Here is a 24,042-nt window from a genome sequence, read left to right as displayed (position 1 = left end):
TTGGTTCTCAGTAAAATTCACTTTAATATCACCACTTCAACACATGTGGTAGGAGTAATAGCTTCTGTTCTTTATTTTCACATAATTTCAGACAGGTGCATACGTACATGTTCTTTTATTCAAAAAATGTGTGAGATGTGTTAAGGGCATGGGTTAGTTTTAACCTTAATCATTTAGTGACCAGGGAAATGCCTATATTTTGATCTTCCAATGATTTGGAAGATGCTCAAAGACACAATCTAATCCTAACCATTTTACCAAAATCTTTTTGACATTAGTTGTATCCCCATATCCCTGTTTCTTGTGTTGCACTGAAATGTTAAGGCAGCGTGTTGAACTGTTTGAGGTGAGGCATGTTCCTTCTAAAGCATTCCATTCTGCATACTTCAGTTACTGGCTGCAGAGGTAGAGGTAGCATCTCTCAAAGAGGTGCCTGTGTGCACAGAGGTGCCCGTGTGACCTCTTGGCAGGGGTGGAGTTAGAGGGGTATTAGCCACAGGTTCCAGGACCCTCCAATACTCATGAACGGCGTGACGTTTTCCGTGTGCGTTACGCCCATTTGTGGGGGAAAACAGCCAATGCAAGTCAATCGGTGGTAAAGCACGGACTGTGTTCATTTAGGCTAGCCGATGTACCATGTAAGTTAATGAGACATTCGGTTTGATATCCCCCATAAAGGGGCGTAACGCACATTTAAGAGCAAAGTACCCGGATGGCCGTTCATGAGTATACGGGTGATGGGTCTCCTATTATGACAATAGCAGGCTGTATGGAGGGCCCTATCACTGTTTTGGCCTGGGGACCTACATGCAATTATTCCGCTGCCAATTCTCAGCACAATATGTACCCTTCACACATTTCCAACTGTTTTTTTCCCTCCCCCACCACGACATTGTATTATGGCTTAGCTAACAGAAGAACAGAACCTCTGACCTCTCATAAGTAAAAAAAAAATGCACTCAACGGTGTGGTTTTATAAGACCATGCGTCCCTTTCAAGACGCGTTTTTAAGACCAACACAATCACATGCCTAACCATAAGGGTAATGTCTGTTCCTTTTTCTCACAGTCAGTTATCCATGTGACGACAAAAAAACAGAAGTGCTATGAAAAGATTCATCCAGATCCGGAGCGAGACAAAGAAAAAACAAAAAAAACCTTCCAAATTACATTGTGTGTTACACAATGTCTCCCTCAGCCATGACCTACAATACCCCACCCCCCATAATTTCTCTTCCTTTAATACTTCATAAACACAGTGTCTTCTCTCCTCTAGGTCTATATCCAAAATGTGCACTCTTTCACTACATAGTAGACTTTGTAGGAAACAAAACATTGCAACTTCCATACTATATGAAGCAGCACTACTGGCTTGTTCAGGTCGACAGAAAACGTGCCGATGCCCATTCCCACACCTGATTCGAACCAATTGATATGTTCACACTGAAAAATTTGAGCATCCTCAAACCAGAAAGTTGGTCCTCCATGTGTGCACTGTGCATCGATAAATACTTGTTTTTTCTCATGGAACCATACAGACAACAAAAACGTCAGCAGGTTCATCCGGGTAACAATTGGCCACATGTAGTAAAGTACACAAGCCGGTATAAATGCAGGTGGTTCCGAACGCAATTGGTGTGGGAATGGACCCTAGCACCTTTCTGGCTGGCCCTAAAGCAGCATAAGTGAAGGCGTGAACATTTCAGACACAGCCTAGGCCAGTCTATCTAGGCAGTGGGGATCCAGACGCTCTTCCAGGCCACGGCCTGCCTCCACATCTCCTCTACGAGCGAGGGATTAGGGAGGGTCCAGAACTTTCCTTCACTGGCCTTCTGTTCATCTGCCTCACAGTGCAGCCACAGCCGCCTCAAGGGGCTAGAGCAGGCGTGCTGCAGGAACTGACAACCCTAGAGAGAGAGAGAGAGAGAGAGAGAGAGAGAGAGAGAGAGAGAGAGAGAGAGAAAGAGAGAGAGAGAGAGATAGAGAGAGAATTAAATTTATTATGGAATTATGGACCTGTAGCTGCCCTCAATTGCTAGAATCTTAATTTAATTGACTAACATTTTTTTATTGAGTGCAATTTATTTGATCGAGCAGTCGTCAGTCTTCCTGGATATAAAAGTAAATCCTTTTTGAATTTTCACATATGTATTTAACACTTTTAGCTGTGGTTTCACACACAGTATGTAATGACGACAGAAGTTTTACAAACTGATTAGGACCCAGGAGTGTGACTAGGGGACTTAGGTTGCATCATCTTCTACCATTAATGAATGAATTACTATGGTATACTATATACATGGGTTCTAAGTTTTTGTTTTAACCTGACTGCACAAAACTAACTGTGCACAACTCAACCTCTGATTGTTGGAAACCACTGTCGGTCAAAAAATTTGCTCACGTGGTTGGCTGCCAGTGTCTTGCCCCTCACAACATCGTGTTTACAAACACGGCGAACCCATGTATACGAAAGGGAGCTGTGCAGATACCATGGGTACATTCCATTGTCCAAACTCGTCGACTTGCACTTGTGGCCTCGTGCTTCGCTGACGCCTGGCCTCCGTGGAAAAAATAAATAAGTTTCCCTGCCGTCAGCCTTGGCACAACAACTTTTTGGGGGACATTCTCCCAGTGCAACATCCCAATTGCGAGTAAGAAAATGACCTTTGAATTGCCACTGTGTGAGATAATTGAATTAATTTCTATAGTCAATGATGTCTCATGCACAAGGGAGGACAGGAGTTTGGATGATGGAATTTGCCCCATGTTCACACCAGCAACAACATCAACTTACTTCCTTACTGCCCCAGTACCACACCGCCTGGATAACGCTGTGATTGGCTATTGCATGAGTCAGCTGATCTCTGCCTCCAGTGATGATGCTCACCACACCTCCAGGAATGTCAGAGCTCTGGAGCACCTTAAGGGAATGAAAAAAAAAATCATAGAAAGAAAAACCTCACTCATGGTGCATTCAGGCAAACTGAAAAACTGTGCCGGTGCCCGTTCCTGCACCTTATTGTGCACCGGACGGCGGTTCATACCTGAGATCTTGGAAAAGTTGGTTTGCAATGCGAACCGAAATATACTCGTTTTTTTCTCCTCAAACCGTGACACCAATGTGGACGTCAGCAGGTTCGTCCAGGTAACACGATCATGTGCGGAAAAGTTCAGAGCCCAGTATGAACGCGGGTTGTTCGCAGGTAAGCACTTTAGTGGCAAACATACAGTAACTGCAGTGGGCACGTGCACTGACACCGTTCTGGTCGGCCTGAAAACAGTCTGCGTCATGCCAATATACTCCCATACTCACATGTCAACACAACAGTCACAAAGTCAAGGCCTGCTCAGTGCACACACACCATGCAGTGGAATACTCCCAGGTCAAGCATTTTAAAGATTAGAAGAGAATTGAGCAGAAAACACACTGCTGCTATTAGAAGTCAATTCATTCATATTTCTTGTTAATTTAGTGTTTATTGTTGCTGGACACACGTATATTTTAAGATTAGGGCTTCATCAGAATAACTGATTTAGTGCCAACAGTGGTGACTTCATAAAGCAACAGGGTTGCACTTAAAAATAAAAAAAAATCTTTCATAACATGCAACACATCCACATCCACATCCCCAGTGTACTTCACAGGAGACATGGGAGAGCAGACGTACCTGGATGAGCTCTAAGGCAGGCAGGGGGTATTTCTCACTGGGCACCATGACTACAGCGTTGCCCGTGGCAACTGCTGCGGCCAGCAGAGACAGCAGTGGCAGGAGGGGCTTGGAGTCAGGTAGAACCACACCGATGACGCCCACAGGCTCAGAGATGGACAGAGCAGAGCCAGACTGAGGGAGGAGCTGAGCAAACACACAAAACAAACAAAATGACATAACATTTAAACGTGTGCTGTGTAGGACGATGGCCAGAATAGGTATTGTAACTATGCTGCTCAGTGAAACGGCTGACAACTGCCAAATGTGATCTTTCCGTTAATTTTTACAAGATAATGAACTAGGCGTTTACTAGTATGACCAAAGTAATATACCAGTGTTTCCCACAGAAATTTTGGAAACAGCCGGGATTTTTTTTGTGGGGGGGGGGGGGGGGGGGTATGTATGACATTATGACAGAAATTACATAAGATTTTACCCATGACATGTATAGTAGTACATTGTCATTTATATTTTAAAAGATGCAGTACAGTGAATCATTTCTGTTTACAACACACTTTCATTCGTCCCTCATGCAGGGGTCTATGCAACAAACAAAATAGGAGCACAGATAAGAATTTAGGAGCACTGTGAAATTGTTAACGCACAGACAAGAATGGTCTAAGAGAGTACGCTATGCTTTTTTCCTCACATAGCCAGGTCCGTACTTTCAAAAGCTCTCTAACCCTTAAGGCATTTTTGGGGGACAGTCGGCATACAGCATTTTTGGAACATTCAAAATCCACCGTATGCCGAAAAAATTAGGCCCCCCACCCCCAATTTTATGTACTTTGAGCTATTCTATTCATAGGACACTTGTCTTGAATGGCAGTGTGGTTGTATGTGTTTTGTACTTAAAAAGCACACCTTAGGCCCCACTTTTTTCGAATGTGGGTTTTGGCCAGCACTATTCTCTTGCTGGTACGACACACCGGGTGTACATTTTATTCGCACCGGTCTACTTTCAAGACTGGGCCCACCATAGCTATTTGAGAGCAACACTACGCCAACCCTTGGGGAACTGCCATGTTAAAGAACAACACAACGTGAGCACTCGGGAACTGCCATGTCAACTCCATTTTCAAAAAATAACTAGAATGCCTGTGCAGTCGCCTTCGACTGCTTAATATATATCCCCGAAACGCAACGCTTCCAGTCCCCCATCATTCCTACCACTCCCGTCCACCTTTTCATAAACGTATATGATAAATACAAAATATTACAGAAATATATTTAATATCTATACATAGATCAATGACGTGCATAGGCTTAAAACCAAATGACTATTATGAAAATGAAGCAAAAAATGGGGCAAATGGTAACACTGTTTTAATGGTTCACTATTACAGTGAATATACCACATTAGGTACAGTGTAATAACCATTGTAACAATATTTAATACCATGTAATACCAGTGTAACACCATGTACCAATTTTGTACTACATCATGTATTTACATGGTATTGCATATTGTTACACTGGTATTACACTAGTATTACATGGTAATATTGTACACTGGTTATTACACTGTATCTGGTATTGCATACTGTTACACTAGTATTACATGGTATTGAATATTGTTACACTGTACCTAATATGGTAGATTCACTGAAATGGTGAACTGTTAAAATAAGGTAGTACCGGGCAAATCAATCCACCCAGTCAGAAGTTATGGGCCAAATAAAAATTCCGCCATTTTGAAACTGTTGACCTCCAAACTCAAATCAGTTCATGCACCTACCCTAGAGCATTAACACACCAAATCTGGGAGAAATCCATCCGACTGGTCAGAAGTTATGGGCCAAACAAAAATTCGGCCATCTTGAATTCAGCCATCTTGAAAGTGTTGACCTCCAAACTCGAATCAGTTCATGAACCTGCCCTAGAGCATTCACCCAAAAAATCTGGGACAAATCCAAACATCCGTTCAAAAGTTAACGCGAAAGACCTCCGGGGATATAATCAAGGAAACATAGAATTAGAACTACCATTCCTGAAAACCACATTTGTTTGGGTACAATTTGTGACCTGTGTGGTGAACTTGCAGGCCAAGCGACAATGTGATAAACAATGTGCAGAAACTGTGATGACCGTTTTGTACGTTTGCAAACGTCAGAGGGAATTCAGTTGCTAAAATACTGCCAGCGGCTTACCATCGGTAGGTCTACACCATCAGATTCCGCAAAGAGCAGAAGGTCCTTTTGAAATAATATCAGAGTGAAATGTTGGCTGTGCAACATCCATTCTTCCCACAGAGAGTGCACTGACAGTGTGCCTAGTTAAGTTTGGCATTTCTGAAATTCCGCAACGAGAAGCGTCATAACATTTCATAACCAGCGTGATGCAACAACAATGCCGATGTCAGCTTCAACAGCTACCAGAAAATTACAGATCAAACTAACTTTATTTTCTTAGTCAATGTGGATAAGTGTCTGCGAAATACTGTAGGCCTACGTATGTACGTAGGTCAATACAGCAGATAGTAGGCTTGTGCTGCACCATGCACATGTGTGGTCATTCGTGGGTGATGTAAAATCCTGGAGAACCAGAGGAGAGAGGGCTGCGTATAGAGATGCTGAGCTGTGCGCACGCACACGCGCACGCGCACACGCGCACACGCACACGCACACGCACACGCACACACACACACACACACACACACACACACACACACACACACACACACACACACACACACACACACACACACACACACACAGGGCAGAATTGGAAAAATTGACCCTGACAGGCATTTAATTGAATATCCCTGTATGTCAAGTATTGTCTTGAAAACAGTGGGAAGGGACTGGGAGTGCATAACATCACAGATCTTTTCATGAAACAAGGACCTAATTGACCAAGGGGAAACTAAAGCTGTGTCTCAGATGGTGCACTTGTGCACTATGTTTCAGTGCGTAATTAATACAGTACGCCATGCACACTGAAACATGAACACTGAAGTACCCGATAAGTCTTGGCAAATCTCTTTATCTACATACTTTGTTTTGTGTATTGTTTTGCTTTCAGGCTTTTTGGTGGGGGGTAGCACCGGTAAGACATGAAAACTACTTTCACCCCTGTTTCCGCTTTTCACAATGCAACTCAAAAGGATGCCCTCTGTTGTTCCTCTGTAAAATGTAATCATGAAGCATTTGCTCATTTCAGTTTGGGCAGGGATTAGAGGTGCTGCCAGAGCTAATACTTTTCCAAATTTCCTGGATGTGACGTCAGGTTCCCTGAGTGCTGTAGATAGTGGTAGCGCACATCTTATGCCTTTGCATTAGGTAGGCGGGGTTTGGGTTTTATTACTCTACTAGGCAACCACACTCACCCTCAACTGCCAACAGTATATCCCCAAAACCTCACAAAACTGGAGGTAGTACATATAGCTTCTACTAACTTGATAATGTACGTCCCAGCTCAATATGATTGAGTGCCAGCACACAAGTATGGGGACAATTCCATCAAGTTGACAGTCTCCCATCTTCAAAGAATTGTCCTCCAAAATATAACCAGTTCATATAGTGTACCAATTACAGAGCGTTAGCACACACGATTTTGTGAAAATCCTCATGTATGAAAGTTATTGTGCGAACAAAATCTCGTCCGTCTTGAAAGTCAGCCATCTCGAAAGTGTTAACCTCCAAAATATAATCTTTTACCTATTACAGTGTTAGCACGTAGGGCTTCATGTAAAGCCGTTTCTATTCCAAAGTTATCATGCAAACAAAAAGGCGGCCATCTTGAAGGAGTTGGCCTCCAAAACGTAATCAGTTCATATGTGTATAGAGAATTAGAGCACAAGATTTGGGGCAAATCCATCCATCCATTCTAAAGTTATCGCATTAACTCAAAATATAGCAGGGGCCATTTCTATTTAGCTGTTTACGGCTAAACCATAACTTTTCGCAACCGGCATACGGCATAAATGGATTCAGCACCAAAAAATCTTACAGAAACAACACTTGAATTACTTTCCCTCAAAAATGCCTACAGCTTCTAATTTAAAGCTCTTTTTCAATTTTGGGACCTGGCTAACACACTTAAGCGTACACATTCTACATGAGGGGTGCTGGTCACGGGCCAGTTTTTCAAAATTCCTCCCAATAAAAGGGCTGAACATATTACACATTTATGTCCATATCCACATTCATAACACATTCATTTCTATATGCAGCCCGATATCTGCTCTGCTGTCAATGAAGGCCTGTCGCCTAACTCATTATCATACAACTGTAAAACAAAGCCTGGGGAGTGTCAGTAAACTCATCCCAACTGTCCCTTCTCTGAAGGTTTTTTTATTGCTGCCAAACCCAAGTTAACTACACTGGGCTTTTGATCCCTCTGTCTTTCAAGCACTCATTATTTTCTCTATAGGATGTATTTACTACTGGAGGAAAATGCGAAGGAAATCGTTTTTTTTTAAAAAGCAGAAATCGTTTAAAAAAAAAAAAGTGGAAAAAAAAAGTTGTTTTTTTTTTAAAACATTTTCGGAAACTATAGCGGCCATATTTAAACTATGGCGGTGCGCCATAGTTTCCTCAATGTATGGGAAACACTGTATACAGTAAGTTTTGCAGTTAAAAATGTCCTATTTGTGGAAATTCAAAATGCAATTTCATGTATGAAAAGTGCAATATCCCCAGTCGAGCGAACCTTACCGGCACCCCGCACACATCTTTGTCACAGCGGGCGGCCCACTCGTAGAGCCGCGAGATGCCGAGGTCCACTTCCTGGTTGGCCTCGTCCAATGAGGCGCCAGTCTGGGTGTGAATGGCGGCGGCCAGTGGCTGCTTCTTCCCCGCCACCAGTCCAGCCAGAGTGTACAGGGACTGGGCACGTGCAGAGGGGCTCTTCTTCATCCAGCTGCAGGGAAGAGGAAAGAGGGTCATTGACTACGTTTACATGGGACATTTAGTTCCGAATTAACTCACTTTGACTCTGAATAAAGCTTAATTCTGCTTTGAAAACGTAATATAAATACTTCACAATTCGGAATTAAATGAAAGATCATTATTACATTGCACTTAGCTGACGCTTTCATTTATTCAAAGCGACTTACAGATATCTGTCAGGGTATTGGTTACAGTCCCTGGAGCAATGTGGGGTTAGGTGCCTTGCTCAAGAGCACTTCAGCCATGGATGGAGATGTAGGGAGAGGTCAGGGGGGATTCGAACCTGCAACCCCTACATTGAAAAACCAACTCTCTAACCACTAGGCCACGGCTGCCCCCGAAAGATCAAAGGGAACTCGACGGAACTATTTAATTCTGAATTATTAATTCGGAATTAAAAATATCATGTAAACGTAGCCACTGAGTCTTCATTTGATTTTTTAAAAACATATTTTTTGATCTTATTATGACAGGACAGTGAGAGAGTGACAAGAAACGAGTGGGGAGAGAGAGAGGGAGAGAGAGAGACAGGGAAGGATTGACAAAGGACCCGGGCCAGAATCGAACCCGGGTCGGCGGCATAGCAGCCTAGTGCCCTATCGTTAGAGCCACGGTATGGCCAAGTATTCATTTGATTTTCTTGTGTGTTGGATTACAAATGGTCATGTTCAGTCATACTTCAACTGTTCTTTATTGTCATTAAAAAAAACAGTAAGAGAGGGAATCTAGAATGAGATGTACAGTAGTGTATTTGCTTGGCTACCACTAACTAACACTCATACCATGCACACAGCACTGTAGCAGAGCTTTATAAAACACGAGTCATGAGACTAGACACATGGCTCAACCATAAAATACAAGCAGAGGAAACCATATGGGCATACTCATGTGATAGACATCCACCACACATTCATAGACAACACAACAATGCATTAGGGATCACACTGTACTGTCCAGTTGGGGGTTTACTGCTAGTGCTTTACTGCCGCTTTACGAAGATTTTTATAGGTATTGGCAAACCTGAGTCAGCAACCTTCAAGAAATATGTTAACCAGGTGACACCTGAGAGAAATCTTTAGTTGTTCTGTCAGGGTCAATGTTAATGTTAATGTTAAAGGGCTGTGCTGTTATCAGCACTTACTATCACCACACTTACAAACAGGTCTCAGTCCCCACATGCCCCTTACCAACCAACTCCCTTTGTATTCAACATGGGCTGCAGTCTCCAGATAACTGTGTTATATATGTTTATGTTACTTGTCTTGCTTCTCTTGGTTTTTGGTTGTACAGTGATATGTTTGTAATATTATGTTGTAATCTGACTATTTCCTAATATTCTAAACAATCTGCGGTGTAGGTAACTGAAAATGTGTTGGTTAGGGTTGGGGGTGGAGTGGGGAATGTAATGTTGTGTTACTTGGTGTTGTTTGCTGCAGTAGTTCCGTGCCTCACCCTGTCTGGCTCTTAATGGCCGCCTCCATGGCGTTCCTGACGTCCTTGCGTCCCCCGTCTGGGCAGAGAGCCAGCACAGCGCCCTCTGGTGACAAAACAGCCTTACTGCAGCCAGAGTCGGCTTTGCAGGCCTTGCCTGCCACAAAGTGGGAATAGAAGCGAGGGATGCTGTGGAAACAGTGAGAGAGAGAGAGAGAATGCGTGTAAGGATGAATTATTCATGCATGCACACACACGCACACACGCGCACACACACAAACACACACAAACACACACACACCTGGAGGGGTCGAATCCCTCTGGAACCGAGGCCTTGGAAGCGGCGGCCCCAAAGCCAGCGTAGTCCAGAGTGGAGGGAGAGCAGCGGGGCAGCGCAGGGGAGTGGGACGGCCGCAGGAACTGGTACAGGCCCTGGACACAAGTTCAAAGGTCAACAGGGTTTATTATAGCTCGTTTTGGTACAGATGGGATGGCCAGGGATCCGGCTCACTGTTTCACTGATGTAGCCTTGCTATTGCTATGACATTAGAGAGCTTTAAATAACAGAATAACAGGTAAAGAAATGGACATTACCATTTTGGTAACAACAAGCTTGTAATAATTAGAAACAAGCTGGTCCCACTTCAAAGAGACTGGGCCAAGGATGACTGGAGCACACAGGATACTTTTGCTGATATTTTATTGTGGTGCAAGCATGACTAACGACGCCGTGCGTCTTCATCAGAGTCAAAAAGCTTGTAATGATAACTATGAGAAAGGGTTAACAATAAGATTCTGCTTTCTGATCAGATGATGTGTGTATACACTTTCTATAACAGACAGCAAATTTCAAACACCTGAATTTTTGTTCTCTACCACTGTCCTTAGGAATGGTGTGACAACTCTGTCCGTAAATGTTTAAGCCATTCTCTACTTTCCACTAACGGATGCTATAACGTAGAAAATCATCCAGTTATTAATTTATGGAGGTAATCGTAGATTAAAAGGCTTCCAGGATGTCAATGAGAGATAAGCAGGATAATGTCCCTCTCCAGGTGAACAGGTTCGTAATAAAACACTGACTCTGCGGAAAGCTCATCATGATCATTTCCACAGGGCAGATTACCTCAGGCACTGCTATCTCCTCCCTATTGCAACACTGAAGTCACAGAGCTGGAAGGACATGGTGCATTTTCCAACCTTAAGCAGCATTCACACACATGGCTACTAGTTACTCGCTCAGCAAGCGGACTCTATAGAATGTCTATGTGTTCCAGCGAGGTGAGGCCTGGACAGGCAAGGACAGTACAAACGATGCAATGTTGAAAATAGTTTAAACTGTTTTAAACATCAAGTTTAGAATGTTGGAACTTTGCACAACGTGAGTTAACAGGTGAACAACTGCCATGCAGAATTCTGACTACTGACAGTTAACGTTGCCCTTTTGCAAAGGCACTTAAACAAACAGGAACGTTAACAAATGACAGTAGTCCATGAGTCAGTGGAAAACAAGCGAGTGGGGGAGAAGAGAGTAACTAGTGGCGATGTGTGTGGACATGGCTTTAGGGAGTACAGCTGCCTTACCTCCCTGCCTCCATCAGTGCAGTTGCCGCTGGTCTTGCGTCCAGAGAGAGACAGCGAGGGGTCGGACACAGAGTGGGAGTTGACCCACACACAGCCCACACACAAGCTGAGGACAAAGAAAGGAGCAGTCAGAAGAGCAAGCTTGTTTCACAATGATTCATAGATCATGTTATGCATAAAACAAGAACATGGTCCCTACCCTAGCTACCTAGAGATTGAGCCCTATCTCACGTCTTTCGTGAAGTCTTCACGAAAAAAATAGAGTAATTTTCGTGGTGCATTCACGTTATTGCCCGCCTTTCGTTAAGTCTTCACGAAAATAATAGATTATTTTTCACGCTGCCTATTCACTTGAATTGCCCCACTGCTGCTATGGTTATCCAAACGTCTGCAGGGGCGCGGAGAGGGTGCTGACAGAACACTGCTGATACACTCGGGACTCACTAATTCGACGCCCTTTCGGTACTTACGCCTTATGGCCCCTAAACCTAAACCTAAACCTAACCCTAACCTTAACCCTACTTAACCCTAAACCTTAACCCTACTTAACCCTAACCCTAACCCTAACCTTAACCCTAAACCTAACCCTAAATTGCTTGTTTGAAATGTTTGATTACCGTGTACTTACGCCTTATGTCCCCTAAACCTAAACCTAACCCTAACCTTAACCTTAACCCTACTTAACCCTAAACCTAACCCTAACCCTAACCTTAACCCTAACCTTAACCCTAACCTTGACCCTAAACCTAACCCTAAATTGCTTGTTTGAAATGTTTGATTACCATGTAGGCTACCGAAAGGGCATCAAACTAGTGGGTCGCTAGGCAACAGTCGGGCAATTCAAGTGAATAGGCAGCGTGAAAATTAATCTATTATTTTCGTGAAGACTTTACGAAAGGTGGGCAATAACGTGAATGGACCACGAAAATTACTCTATTTTTTTCGTGAAGACTTTACGAAAGGCGTGAGATACGGTTGGGAGATTAGGCCCCAGTTCCCTATTTTGACATGAAGTTGTATTGCTCACGCTACTCTTGACTTGTCGGTACCCTATGATGCAGCATTTTTTGTTCAGCCCTTTCTGAGATCGTTACTACTGTAATGAGGGGCATGGTTGTTTACATTTTTAAAAAATGGCTCGACAACATACTCCAAATATCATCCCAGAAGTTTGCAAACAGAGAGGTCCATAGATGTACATACCTCTTGACGGTCTCCAGAGCCAGAGTGAGATCCTCAGTCCAGATGGAGGCTGCTTGGCCGTGAGGACTGTGGTTCCCTGGAACAGAAGTTAATGGAAGTAGCGTCTCAGTCTTGGACATGGTATCATGCACTCTCAATGGTCTCAGTAGCATGATGAGAATGCAAAATCATTTAATTTTCCATTCTAGTCATCTTTATGGGCCTGTATCTGTACTGTACAGTATATCTACAAATGTATGTTTAAGTTCATATAGACAAAGATTACTGTGCACAATTATTCTGTATTTTAAAGTACGCCTCTGTGTGTGATTGTGTCTGAAAAGTTATTCATAGGTGAAATGATTACCCAGAGTAACCGCTTCTCCAGGGCCTCTAAATGTTAGGAGGGGCAGCACTGGTCCGGGGGCTGGGGAGACCACGGCGGGGCAGGAGGGAGCCACCCCGCACAGCAGCGTGGGGGGGTAGAGGGCACCAGAGGGGGGTGGAGGACATGGCTGAATGATCTGAAACAAACACACACACACACACACACACATTTCATGGACATTCACAAACCGCTAAATTATACTGTACACTGTATGCTTGATGTATGTAATTTGGATTGAGGTTAGACACAGGATTGAGCTTGGACAAACTGTACACAACACATGTGAGACTATGGTTGAATATTTAACTCACCGTCGCCCCCTGGGCAGTAGCCTCCTGTACTGCAGTGTCCACCAGGGCCCTGTGTGCTTCAGACTGCAGTGCAATACTCTTCATGCCCGCTAGGCGGAGCTTCAGCCTGGCCACCACACTCTCCAGCACAGACTCCTGCACATACAGCACCCACTGGCACTGGAATGTAGAAATATATTGCAAATGACCCAACATTAATGAGAAGATATGTCTGAATTAATTTTTTCATGACATGCATGGTCTGATGCGTTTTTACTCCCTATAACTCAAGTAAATGGTTAGTGTTTTAGTTTAATGATACAACTAAGGGTATAGCTTTAATATAGACATCTCTCCTTTAGCTCAGAAGGAAGTAAATCTGAAAATTGGACTGAACCATGTTAACATATATATTTTTTTTAAAATCAACTAAATCCACCAACCTTCCTATCCTCTTTACCAAGATGTTATGGTTTGCTAATCCTTTGCGGATCAGGATAGTCTACCATCACAGGGTCTGTCTACTGGAGATGGAGCACCCTCACATACGGTAGGGGAGAGTACAAGCACAGTTGTGTGTTTTTTTCTGGATATGGTGGCACGCTTTTGGATATGGGCTCAGAAAAATGCATCTGAAAGCTCTGCATGTAAATTATAGATGAGCTGCAGTACCTCTTTTCTCTTTTTGAAGACCGCTTCCATTACCCCGTCCACAGCGCTGTCGATGTCCGCAGACTCAAAGATGAGGTAGGGGCAGACAGAGTCCAGGGGGAAAGACACCGAAACCGGTACACCCCAACCTGCCGTTTGCCTGCACAGTGCCTCACCATCCTGAGAGAGAGAGAGAGAGAGAGAGAGAGAGAGAGAATAAAGCCCATTGAATTGAATTGAGAGAGAGAGAGAGAGAGAGAGAGAGAGAGAGAGAGAGAGAGAATAAAGCCCATTGAATTGAATTGAATTGAATTGAGAGAGAGAGAGAGAGAGAGAGAGAGAGAGAGAGAGAGAGAGAGAGAGAGAGAGAGAGAGAGAGAGAGAGAGAGAGAGAGAGAGAGAGAGAGAGAGAGAGAGAGAGAGAGACCGACAGACAGACAGACAGACAGACATAACAACACCGTCCATCAACACCAACTACCCCTGTTTTGGGTGGTGTAGCTGACAAATTCAGACAACAATTGCTGCTATGCAGTTATTTGATTACTCAGGTGCTGAACCCAGATATGAATTAAAAGTCTACAAATATGTAGCGTGATTGATTGTGTTCAATATTTTGGCATAGATACCGCTGATGTACCATAAAACAACACTATTCTTGGATTTTTATTTTTTTTAGGCCATCAGGAATGAACAGAGCAGAGGTGTATGTGTACAGCACATTCATGTAGAAGTGTTAGTGCACTGTGTGCGTGTGTGTGTGTGTATGTGTGCGTGTGTGTGTGTAAAGTGTGTGTGTAGAGTTTATGCTTGTGACCATAAAGTGAATTACGCATTGGCTACCAAACCCACACCAGACATACAGTAGACACACACCTGTCTGGTGCCAGTGAATGTGACATACGCCATATTGCTATTCTGTGCTACTTTGGCGCCAAGAGACGCATCACTTCCTGTGATCACATTCAACACTCCAGCAGGAAGTCCCGCCTCTCCAAACAGCTGAGCCAATAGAAGGGCAGGAGGTGCTGTGGGCGTTCCAGGAACCAGCACCACCGTGTTACCTGGCACAGAAAAATTCAACTGGGTGTAAGTTTCCACATTTGATGACACATTTGATAAGAGCACACCACTGGCAGTGCTCAAAAATCAACAGCCGTTCACATAAAAAATGAAAACATTATTTACACATGTAGCAAATCTCAAAGCTGTCTCTGAACCTTTGAATGAGGCTCTGTGTCAGTGCATTTGCGAGAGAGAAAGAGAGAGAGAGAGAGAGAGAAAGAGAGAGAGAGAGAATGAGAGAGACAAAGACAGATAGTGTGAGTGTGTGTGTGTGTGTGTGTGTGTGTGTGTGCACATTTAAAATCATGCAGACTTACCCATTGCCAAAGCTGGCAAGACCTTAAGCCAGAGGGAGTACAATGAGCAGTCATCAGATGCCACCACTGCCACCACACCTAAAGCGGAGTAATAAACAATAAAATAGATGCAACTACACGATGAAAAGGACAACTAATGCCATCAGCATTGGCTGCAGTCACATCCACAAGGAAGAAGAAGAAGAAGAAGAAGAAGAAGAAGAAGAAGAAGAAGAAGAAGAAGAAGAAGAAGAAGAAGAAGAAGAAGAAGAAGAAGAAGAAGAAGAAGAAGAAGAAGAAGAAGAAGAAGAAGAAGAAGAAGAAGAAGAAGAAGAAGAAGAAGAAGAAGAAGAAGAAGAAGAAGAAGAAGAAAATACAAAAAAATGAATAAGAAAACCCCATAAAGACAAAAGAAGCATACCTCTGGGCACCCAGTCCTGCATGTGTGTGTCGCGGAGCTGAGCCCAGCTGGCGTAGAACTGGGCCAGTCGCACCAGCGCCGCAGGGGAGCAGGGGGCCTGGGAGGCCTCACATAGCTCCGTCACACACTGGCTGTGCCTCTGCACCGCGCTCGCCAACCTGGTGGGGTGGGAGACCAGGATGGTTGACCTTTTGTTTTCTTTTTAAACGGTCTCAGCCTTACAATATCCGTTTCACAGTGTTTAACATAGTCTTTCTCAATCTAATTTTTTAATACTTGGCTATGGATGTTGGGAAAGTCATGATGAGATGAAGGGGGCGATTGTTGAAAAAAGGTTGAGAACCACTGGCTTAACATTTATTGCATGTATTACTTAATTATTACTGCATTTGAATCAATAGTTATATGTTGCCGTACAGTCCTAAAGGCTACTGTCTGTGCCCCTGCATAGCACTTGCCATCCTGGGGAGTGGGAGTCGGAGGAAGCATGTACAGTATGCATGTATGCTGCACATTTATGTTAACATCTTAATCTAAGCCTGACATCTCCTATTCGGATTACTGAATTACTACTGCATACTGAATTTGTTACAGCACAGCCACAAACAAATATGTTCAGGACAAGCTTTGTTAAGCAAACATGGTGACAACATATATGCGATGTACAGTACATATGTCAGGCATCCCAGTATTTTTAGAGAGACTTGTTCATTGTGTGTGTGTGTGTGTGTTTTCTACTCACTTGAGGAGTGGTGTCGCCCTCTGGTGGCAGCTGAGCTGACTCCAGGCCTTGAAGCTGCTTGCTGCACTGGACACACAGCTGCTCACATCCTCATCCACTGCACACATCAGACTGCACACAGCCCTGCCTGCATGGGCAGACGCACAAAAGATGAAAGGAAATGTGTGTGTGTGTGTGTGTGTGTGGGTGTGTTTGTACACATTTAATGACTATTGTGGGGGCCAGATGTTCCCACAAAGGTAGTAACATGAATAAAATGGTACTTTGTGGGCCCCGTAGAACTAGCAGCGTTTTTCTTGGTTGTTTTGTTATTGGTGAAAGTGAAAGTGCATAAACATTTCCTCACTAACAGGTTAAGGTTGAGGATTGTTTTGGTGTGGGCATTCTTTAGCCATTGGTAGGGTTAATATGAATGGAAGTCAATGGGAGGGCCCCGCAAAGATATATTGGTGTGTGTGTGTGTGTGTGTGTGTGTGTGTGTGTGTGTGTGTGTGTGTGTGTGTGTGTGTGTGTGTGTGTGTGTGTGTGTGTGTGTGTGTGTGTGTGTGTGTTGCACAAGAATCAGTTAAAAACCTATCAATAGTATTTAAATCTAGTCAGATATATCGAGACACAGGTGAAGGATGTTCTGCATGCATTTCACTGTTGTACAGCTCAAATGTAAAGACATCTTCAAATAGTTTCCTATGCAGCTGAATATTGCTTAGACAACACAGCTAGCTATACCACAGGCATTGGTTCCATGTCTTGAGTTATCAATGAAAATATCAACATTGAGATGTCAAACAATGCACAGGAATGGTATTCTGCATGCATTTCACTTTTGTGCAGCTCAAAGGTCAAGACATCTTCCATCTTCTGTCAGGCAAGCAAACAGGAAAGGAAATGTCTCTGAGTGTTGTTCAGTCATGTCATTTCTGGGCATTCCTCACCTGTGGAGTCTGTTAGGCTGCGTGTCTGCCTATCCGCAGGGTGAGAGAACTTCCCATCCTGGAAGATGCCAAGGGAAGCCCCCTGTTGCTCCAACCAGGACTGAGGAAGAGAAAATGGATGGTGTTAAGGTGAGTGGCCCTCAGAGATGATGAGAATGAGAACCATTTCCCCGCAGTTGTTTTGAGTATCAGAGACATTCCTGTTTACAAAGACTAAGTCAATAACTACTGTATATAATAAAATAAGTAGGCATGGTGTTTCGTAAAAATGAGACAAAGTGGGTTTCTTATATTTTACAGGGTGCAACAGGGCAAACGTTTAGGGACTGTTCCTGGAAACAGGACATGTGCTGTCACCCTAGAGAGATGAGGGTGATGGATACCGTATATAACCCCCTCCCTCTTTCTCTAATTCTTGTAACTACACACTCATGTGAAGGTGTTCACTCAAGAATCTCTGAACAGATCATGGTCTATGGCAGTCGTCCTCCCCACCTCCCTAGTTAACCAATGACTGGTGAATCACCCCTCTCTTGCAATGTCCATGCGGTGAACTTTAGTCCTGGCATGGGATATTTTTTCACAGAAAGCTGAGGTTGGGTTCACCAAGCACTTTGTGTACTGTAGCTCCCTCCACTGAACGTCACGCTCAAGGCCAGACCTCGAACCTCTGTGCTAACTCACATGTCTAGCATGTGAGTTCACTCTGGATTAGCTAATTACAGTCTCGTGCGTGTACAGTTTGTGTAAAGTTGAATTGAAATCGACTTTTTTTTGACAACTTGACATTCTTATCAGAGTCTATGCCGTTCAACGCTGTGAAGAGTGCCTGTTATCAGCGGCAAGCAATCTGCGCCTCTTTTGACAGATAGCTGTCATCGGTCATAAACTTTACCTGGGCTGTGGAGAAGCTCGAGCTGGACGGTCCGTAATCCATTGTCTGAAAAATCTCGAAGACCGTCTTGGTGGTGCTACCAGCCATAACACCTGTCCAGCTGACAGAGCCGTCAAAACAGTAATGCAACAAAATAACAGAACTTTAGCTGGTATGTCTTGCAGCATGCACATTTGCAGAAATGAAATCTGCACAGCTAGTCAAAGATTTCGTCTTCTATGTTGCAGAGGCAGAAAATTAAGTAGACCTTTCCAAAGTGTACGGAAAGGGTTTCTATACGTATTCGATAAACATGAATATAAAATACAGACCTTTTTAAAACACTGATTGTGATACAGATCCCCAAACGTGTGTACCAGTGCGAAGCCTTGACTGTCTTGCGATTTCCGTCCTGCAGCCAAGTCTCCGCCCCTAATACATGACCTCCCTCTTAAAGGGCAAGTACAGAATCCATGTTCATCAGTGTGCACTGTGTAGGCAAAAATACTGGATAAGAGAAAGATAACGCAAAACACGCCTACTCAATGCAAAAGCGTGTGCTCAAGTTGGGTCTCCTAAGGGGGCGTTGTCCCCTCCTTCTTCTTCTCTTTTTGAGGTGTTTGCACAAGACGTGCGCTACCGCCATCTACAGCGCTAAGGGGACTTCATTTATTCTCAACCTCAGGACTCCGAAGGTCTCCTAACCGAAGGTCTCCTAAAGGGGCGTTCACCTGACATAAAGTGGATACCGGAAAAGAAACAAAATGACGCTTCTTGTTAGATCCACCTTCTTTGGTGTAGGCCTAATACACGTTTGCCGTGTCTTTCCAGAATTCATGCTGCCCATTCACAACTGTTACCTTTTTCACAGATACTTACCACCACCACCACAACAACAAATACTTGACGACAGCGAAAATTGCACTTTTCATACATGAAAAGGGGGATCTTCTCCTTGTCCACCATTTTTAATTTCCAGACAAAGACGTTTTTAGCTGCAAAAGTCAATGTAGGCCTACTGGTTATACTAGTAAATGTTTGTTTATTATTTAGTAAATAGGCTATTCATAAAAAGATCAGATTTGGCAATAGGCCGCAGCACAGCACAACAAGCAGCATAGTTGCAATATCTACTCTGGCCACCATCCTACACACTGAGTGCACCTTTTAGTTGCACAGTGCTGAAGTGGGTGTGAATATGACCAAGCAGACCAAGCTAATATAACAAGAGTTGTATAAAGTAGAAGTAGAAGTACTCTCACATATTTATTTCACAACACTTGTAATATGCTATTACAAAGTTGGAATCATGTAATAAATCCCTTGTATCCATACACATGACATTTGTAAGAGTAGGCTACCCCTGCTTACCTCTGCTACAACTCTGAATAGCCTATAACAGCAGGCTACCTCTTCAACTCTACCTCTGCAGTCCTACAGTTACCTCTATAGCCTACCACTGCAGTTCTACCTATACAGTTACACCGTCGTTGCATAGCATCATATTCTCTTCTCTACAAAGCATTTTTGACACAGGTTGAGTTTACACAGACATCGCCTTTGAAGAGGGTGGCATGCATTAACTGGAAGATGCCCTTTCATTCATTTCAAATGTCAAGTGTTCAATATATAGGCCTACAATATTCATTCTTCTTGCCATTATCATCCCTGACTAAGTATATTGATAGAAATAAAGAAATAACAGACTAGTAATAATGATAATAATAATAATAGACAAAAACAAAGGTAAACATAATACAAGGCCCTAATTAACACAGCCCCACTAAAATCACTTGGTTAAAGCCAGGCTAAGTAATATTCATCTTCCATCACGCTGGTTGAGAGTGTAATTGCTTACCTTTCTTTTTAGATTCATTTGTTTGGTCTTTTTCGACTCCATTTAATAGGACAGTGTGAGAGGCGGACAGGAAGCGAATTGGGAGAGAGGGGGAGGGGTCGGCAAAGGACCCGGGCTGGGAGCCGCATGGCAGGCGAGTGCCCCACCAGTTATCCATGGCAGGGCCGTAATTGCTTCTCATGGTAGCCTATTCATTGATCTGCTCCTCCAATGATCAGCGCCATAATACTAGCCTATATTACCTTACGATGATAACGTGGATTCAGATGTGACTGACTGTTATCAAATGATCAAATGATAACATTTAAGCCTATTTTTAGATAAAAAAGGGAAAAAAACCTCTTAGATGCTGATTAAACTCAGGGGCCACTGAGAGATGTTAATTTCCCATTTATAGTAGGCCTAATTGATTTAGCTGAAGTGGTAGGAATGTTGACATCCTGGACTTTGCCAATGGGATTAGGCCTACTGTAATTTGTCTCCCCTCGCTTCCGCCTTCTGAATTGTAACTAACTTATAGGCCTATCTGAAATACCACAGCACAACTCTAAATAAAAGTATGGCCTAGTAAATGATGATGGTGATGAGGAAGATGATTAAAACTGAGATGTTTTTTTTTTCTTTTTCAAAAAAAGGAATACACACAAAGGACACACAGTGAAAATTTTGGCATAAGCTTTTATTGTTTTTATTGATTTTTGTGGACCTTTTCTTTTTAAATTTGATATGTTTTGTTGTATTTTTTCTATTTATTTTGTGTTTTTTGTTATTTTATTGTTATTTTTCCTATGTGTGATGGAGAAGAGTTGATCAGGTAAGTTAGCATTCACATTCAAACTTTCATTCTTTAATAATAGAGCTGTTGTAAGTCTCGCCTTTCACAAACTTTGTTAAATTACGGTTGATTCATTTTTTCATTGTTTCAAAAATATAAAAGGTAAGTAATAAACATTCCATTGAAATATATTTTATACAGTTCTGTAGACTTTTTTCTTTTTTATATTTTAAAATCATATCCAGTATCTGTCTTGAAAGCATAAACCATCCAACCATCATTTTGATAACCATCTCTTTCTTCCTGCATTCCCATTACGCCTGCTCTCTCCAGATAACACAGGAAGTTGCTGTGCCTCCACCCATAGATATAATTAGATATAATTTGATTATGTACAGTCCAAAAATCATCGGAAACAGGTGTTCTAAATAAAAATGATCACAAGTATAAAGTAATATAAATGGAAGCATCTGAATATAGAACAAAAAATACACATAGATATGGCCATAAGACGTGTTACATTTCTGCTGAAGTCAGTAACTGTGTGTGTGTGTGTTTGTGTGCGTGTGCATGTGTGTGTGTGTGTGTGCGAGTGTGAGTATACATGGATATGTTTTAGTCTGTGTATGGCTCAGATTGCAACACCGGGATAACCCTGCATCATGAAATTCATTCAAAGACTAACATATGCAAGTATGGTCAATTAATCAATGAATACCAGTAAAAAAGATAATTTTTTTGTATCAACATAGGAGTTAGTAGTTAATGGATTTGCTTTTGCATTTTCCCCCTCCCACCTAGCACTGCTCCAAAATGACGGGGAGAGAGCTTTCGAACAGGAAAACAGGGGAAAGGGAAGGTTATTTCTCTCAGGCCATTCACAGATAAATTTTTAAGTCTTCTTTTTTCCCCCACGCATGCATTTATAATTCAGCTTCAAACAATATGACAGAATAAACACAAAAGAACAACAGATGCAATTTAGCTTCGTTCCTCCTCAAAACAAACAAACAAACAAAAAAATCCGATACAGGAAGAAGAGAGCAAGTTAAGGTGGGAATGGAGGGAACACAAGAGGATAAGAGAAGAGTAGAGAAGAGAGAAGGGGAGTGGCAGCTGAATCTGGCTCGATTGGTTCTGCTCCTCACTGATATGTTTCATATTTGGGTTTCAAGTAAACAGTGGAGCCATCAATCACCTATACACAAGGGCGTGGCATTGCTCTAACTCACGCAGATCCACTCGAGATGCATCCCCCCTCCCAAAGCTCAGACAGAGACAGGTTAACACACACACACACACACACACACGCACGCACGCACGCACACACACACACACACACACACACACACACACACACACACACACACACACACACACACACACACACACACACACACACACACACAGGCAAACACACACAGATAATCCCAGGCACGCGTGCCACTACATACGTGTGCAGAGTTAGAACACACACAGTGGCACATTACAATCAATGACATTCACAAGGATATCCTGAATTCTCTCTGTAGGTAGGTCCCAACTGACTTTGGAAACTTGTCACCCCCCATGTTAAAATGTTTGTCCTTCTGCTGGGAACATTTTGGACTTGTTATTGCTCTATCAGAGACCCTGGACTCTCGATAAAGTTTACGTTTTTGCTGTTAGAAAAGGGGCTATGACAGGCCTGCATATAGGCTACCTTTCCTCCATTTTGTTTTCCCTGATCGTGCCCCACCCAAACAGGTTTACATCCACCATTGACTTCTGTCATCTTTATGTGCCCCCTCTTTCTAAAATCAATACATTTCTATTTCTCATACATGAATCCACTCCGGTGTATAGACTGAAATTATCCTGAATAACGGAAGGAAGGGACTGTGTGGGCAGGGGGGCATAGGACAACACAAGAGAGTTGAAATGAATGCCACGGTACAGTAAGTGATGCTTATAAGGGGAGACTACTGCTGCATCAATCTTTTGTTTACCTGAAAGTCAGTGACCCTGTCATGGATGATTTACTCGTATGGCTACAGTGGAGACTGGGGTTAAAGTGACCATTATACAAGGAGCTACTGATTGGGACACACACACACCCCCTCACTTAAAAGTGTTCACAAGAAAAAAAGAGAGTTACAGCCTAATTTGAGATGGGTGTTCTTGTGCAAATCGGACACATTACAGCTGTGCTCTTGCATAGGCTACAGTTCACCTTACGTAGACATCAGGTCAGGTCATTTGTACATGTCGTGTCGACAAAAATGGATATCACCAGTGCAGTGATCATTTGGGTTATCCACATATGCTGTATATCTCAAAAATTATCGCGGTATAATAATTCAGCTATTGACTATCCGGTATTGGCTTTAGTACGAGAGATATAAGGTGAAAGGAGTTTCATAGGGTTAAGTCTCTTTGATGGCCACAATGCATGTGCTATTCCACACATCATAACAATGGCCAAATGCAGTACCACCATGAGCTACATGAAAGTGGAAAAAGTTGAACAAAGAGAACCATTAATGGCACTAGTTGTGACAACTAAAGACAAATGCTCACGATATCACTGCCATTCTTTTGTTTCTGAAACACTGCCTCATTTTACAGTTTATTTTCACAAGTCTCATGTATCGTATAGGAATTCTTTAAGGTCTCAAGATGTGTGTAATGTGTGAATGATGCAGTGGACATTGGGAAATAGGCCTGGCACACTTCTGGTGTACCACTAGTATGATTTAGACTCCATTTTGTTTCAGAACAACTGTGTGTTTAGGTAGGGACAAATAAGAAAAGTGACAGATAAGAAGGGACAGATAAGAAAAGTGTAAGACCATGTGACACTGAGGTGATGGGGGTGGCTTAAACTGGAAACAAAACAAAAAAACCAAAACACAGTAACTGCATAAACAATCTCTTTCTCATGTCCTGCTGTCACCACACTGTTTCAGTCTT

The 24,042-nt window shown here is 42.9% G+C and overlaps 1 protein-coding gene across 1 annotated transcript; it reads right to left on the bottom strand.

Annotated features, from left to right (window-relative positions):
* On the bottom strand, nt 1-18,861 carry aldh16a1 (aldehyde dehydrogenase 16 family, member A1). Its single transcript, XM_063190824.1, has 18 exons — nt 18,790-18,861; nt 18,479-18,578; nt 17,584-17,683; nt 16,652-16,778; nt 15,910-16,067; nt 15,510-15,587; nt 15,004-15,191; nt 14,149-14,307; nt 13,498-13,656; nt 13,166-13,322; nt 12,820-12,895; nt 11,617-11,722; nt 10,334-10,464; nt 10,054-10,221; nt 8,368-8,572; nt 3,668-3,853; nt 2,794-2,919; nt 1-1,906 (listed from the first exon to the last, which is right to left on the bottom strand). The coding sequence occupies exons 2-18, from the start codon at nt 18,563-18,565 to the stop codon at nt 1,727-1,729; spliced, it is 2,391 nt and encodes a 796-aa protein (XP_063046894.1). The 5' UTR covers nt 18,566-18,578; nt 18,790-18,861; the 3' UTR covers nt 1-1,726.
* Nucleotides 18,862-24,042: the final 5,181 nt, after the last annotated feature.

The sequence above is a fragment of the Engraulis encrasicolus genome, chromosome 2, assembly GCF_034702125.1.
Source record: "Engraulis encrasicolus isolate BLACKSEA-1 chromosome 2, IST_EnEncr_1.0, whole genome shotgun sequence".
NCBI lineage: Eukaryota > Metazoa > Chordata > Actinopteri > Clupeiformes > Engraulidae > Engraulis > Engraulis encrasicolus.
The sequence above is the reverse complement of the archived record's forward strand: the minus strand, read 5'-3'. Positions and strand labels throughout refer to the sequence as shown.

Coding starts and splice junctions, on each gene's coding strand:
- aldh16a1 (XM_063190824.1), bottom strand. CDS start 18,565: ATGGCTGGTAGCACCACCAAGACGGTCTTCGAGATTTTTCAGACAATG. Junction 14,308..15,003: donor CATTCACTGGCACCAGACAG/GTGTGTGTCTAC, acceptor TCTCTCTCTCAG/GATGGTGAGGCACTGTGCAG. Junction 10,465..11,616: donor GCACTGATGGAGGCAGGGAG/GTAAGGCAGCTG, acceptor ACTTGTGTCCAG/GGCCTGTACCAGTTCCTGCG.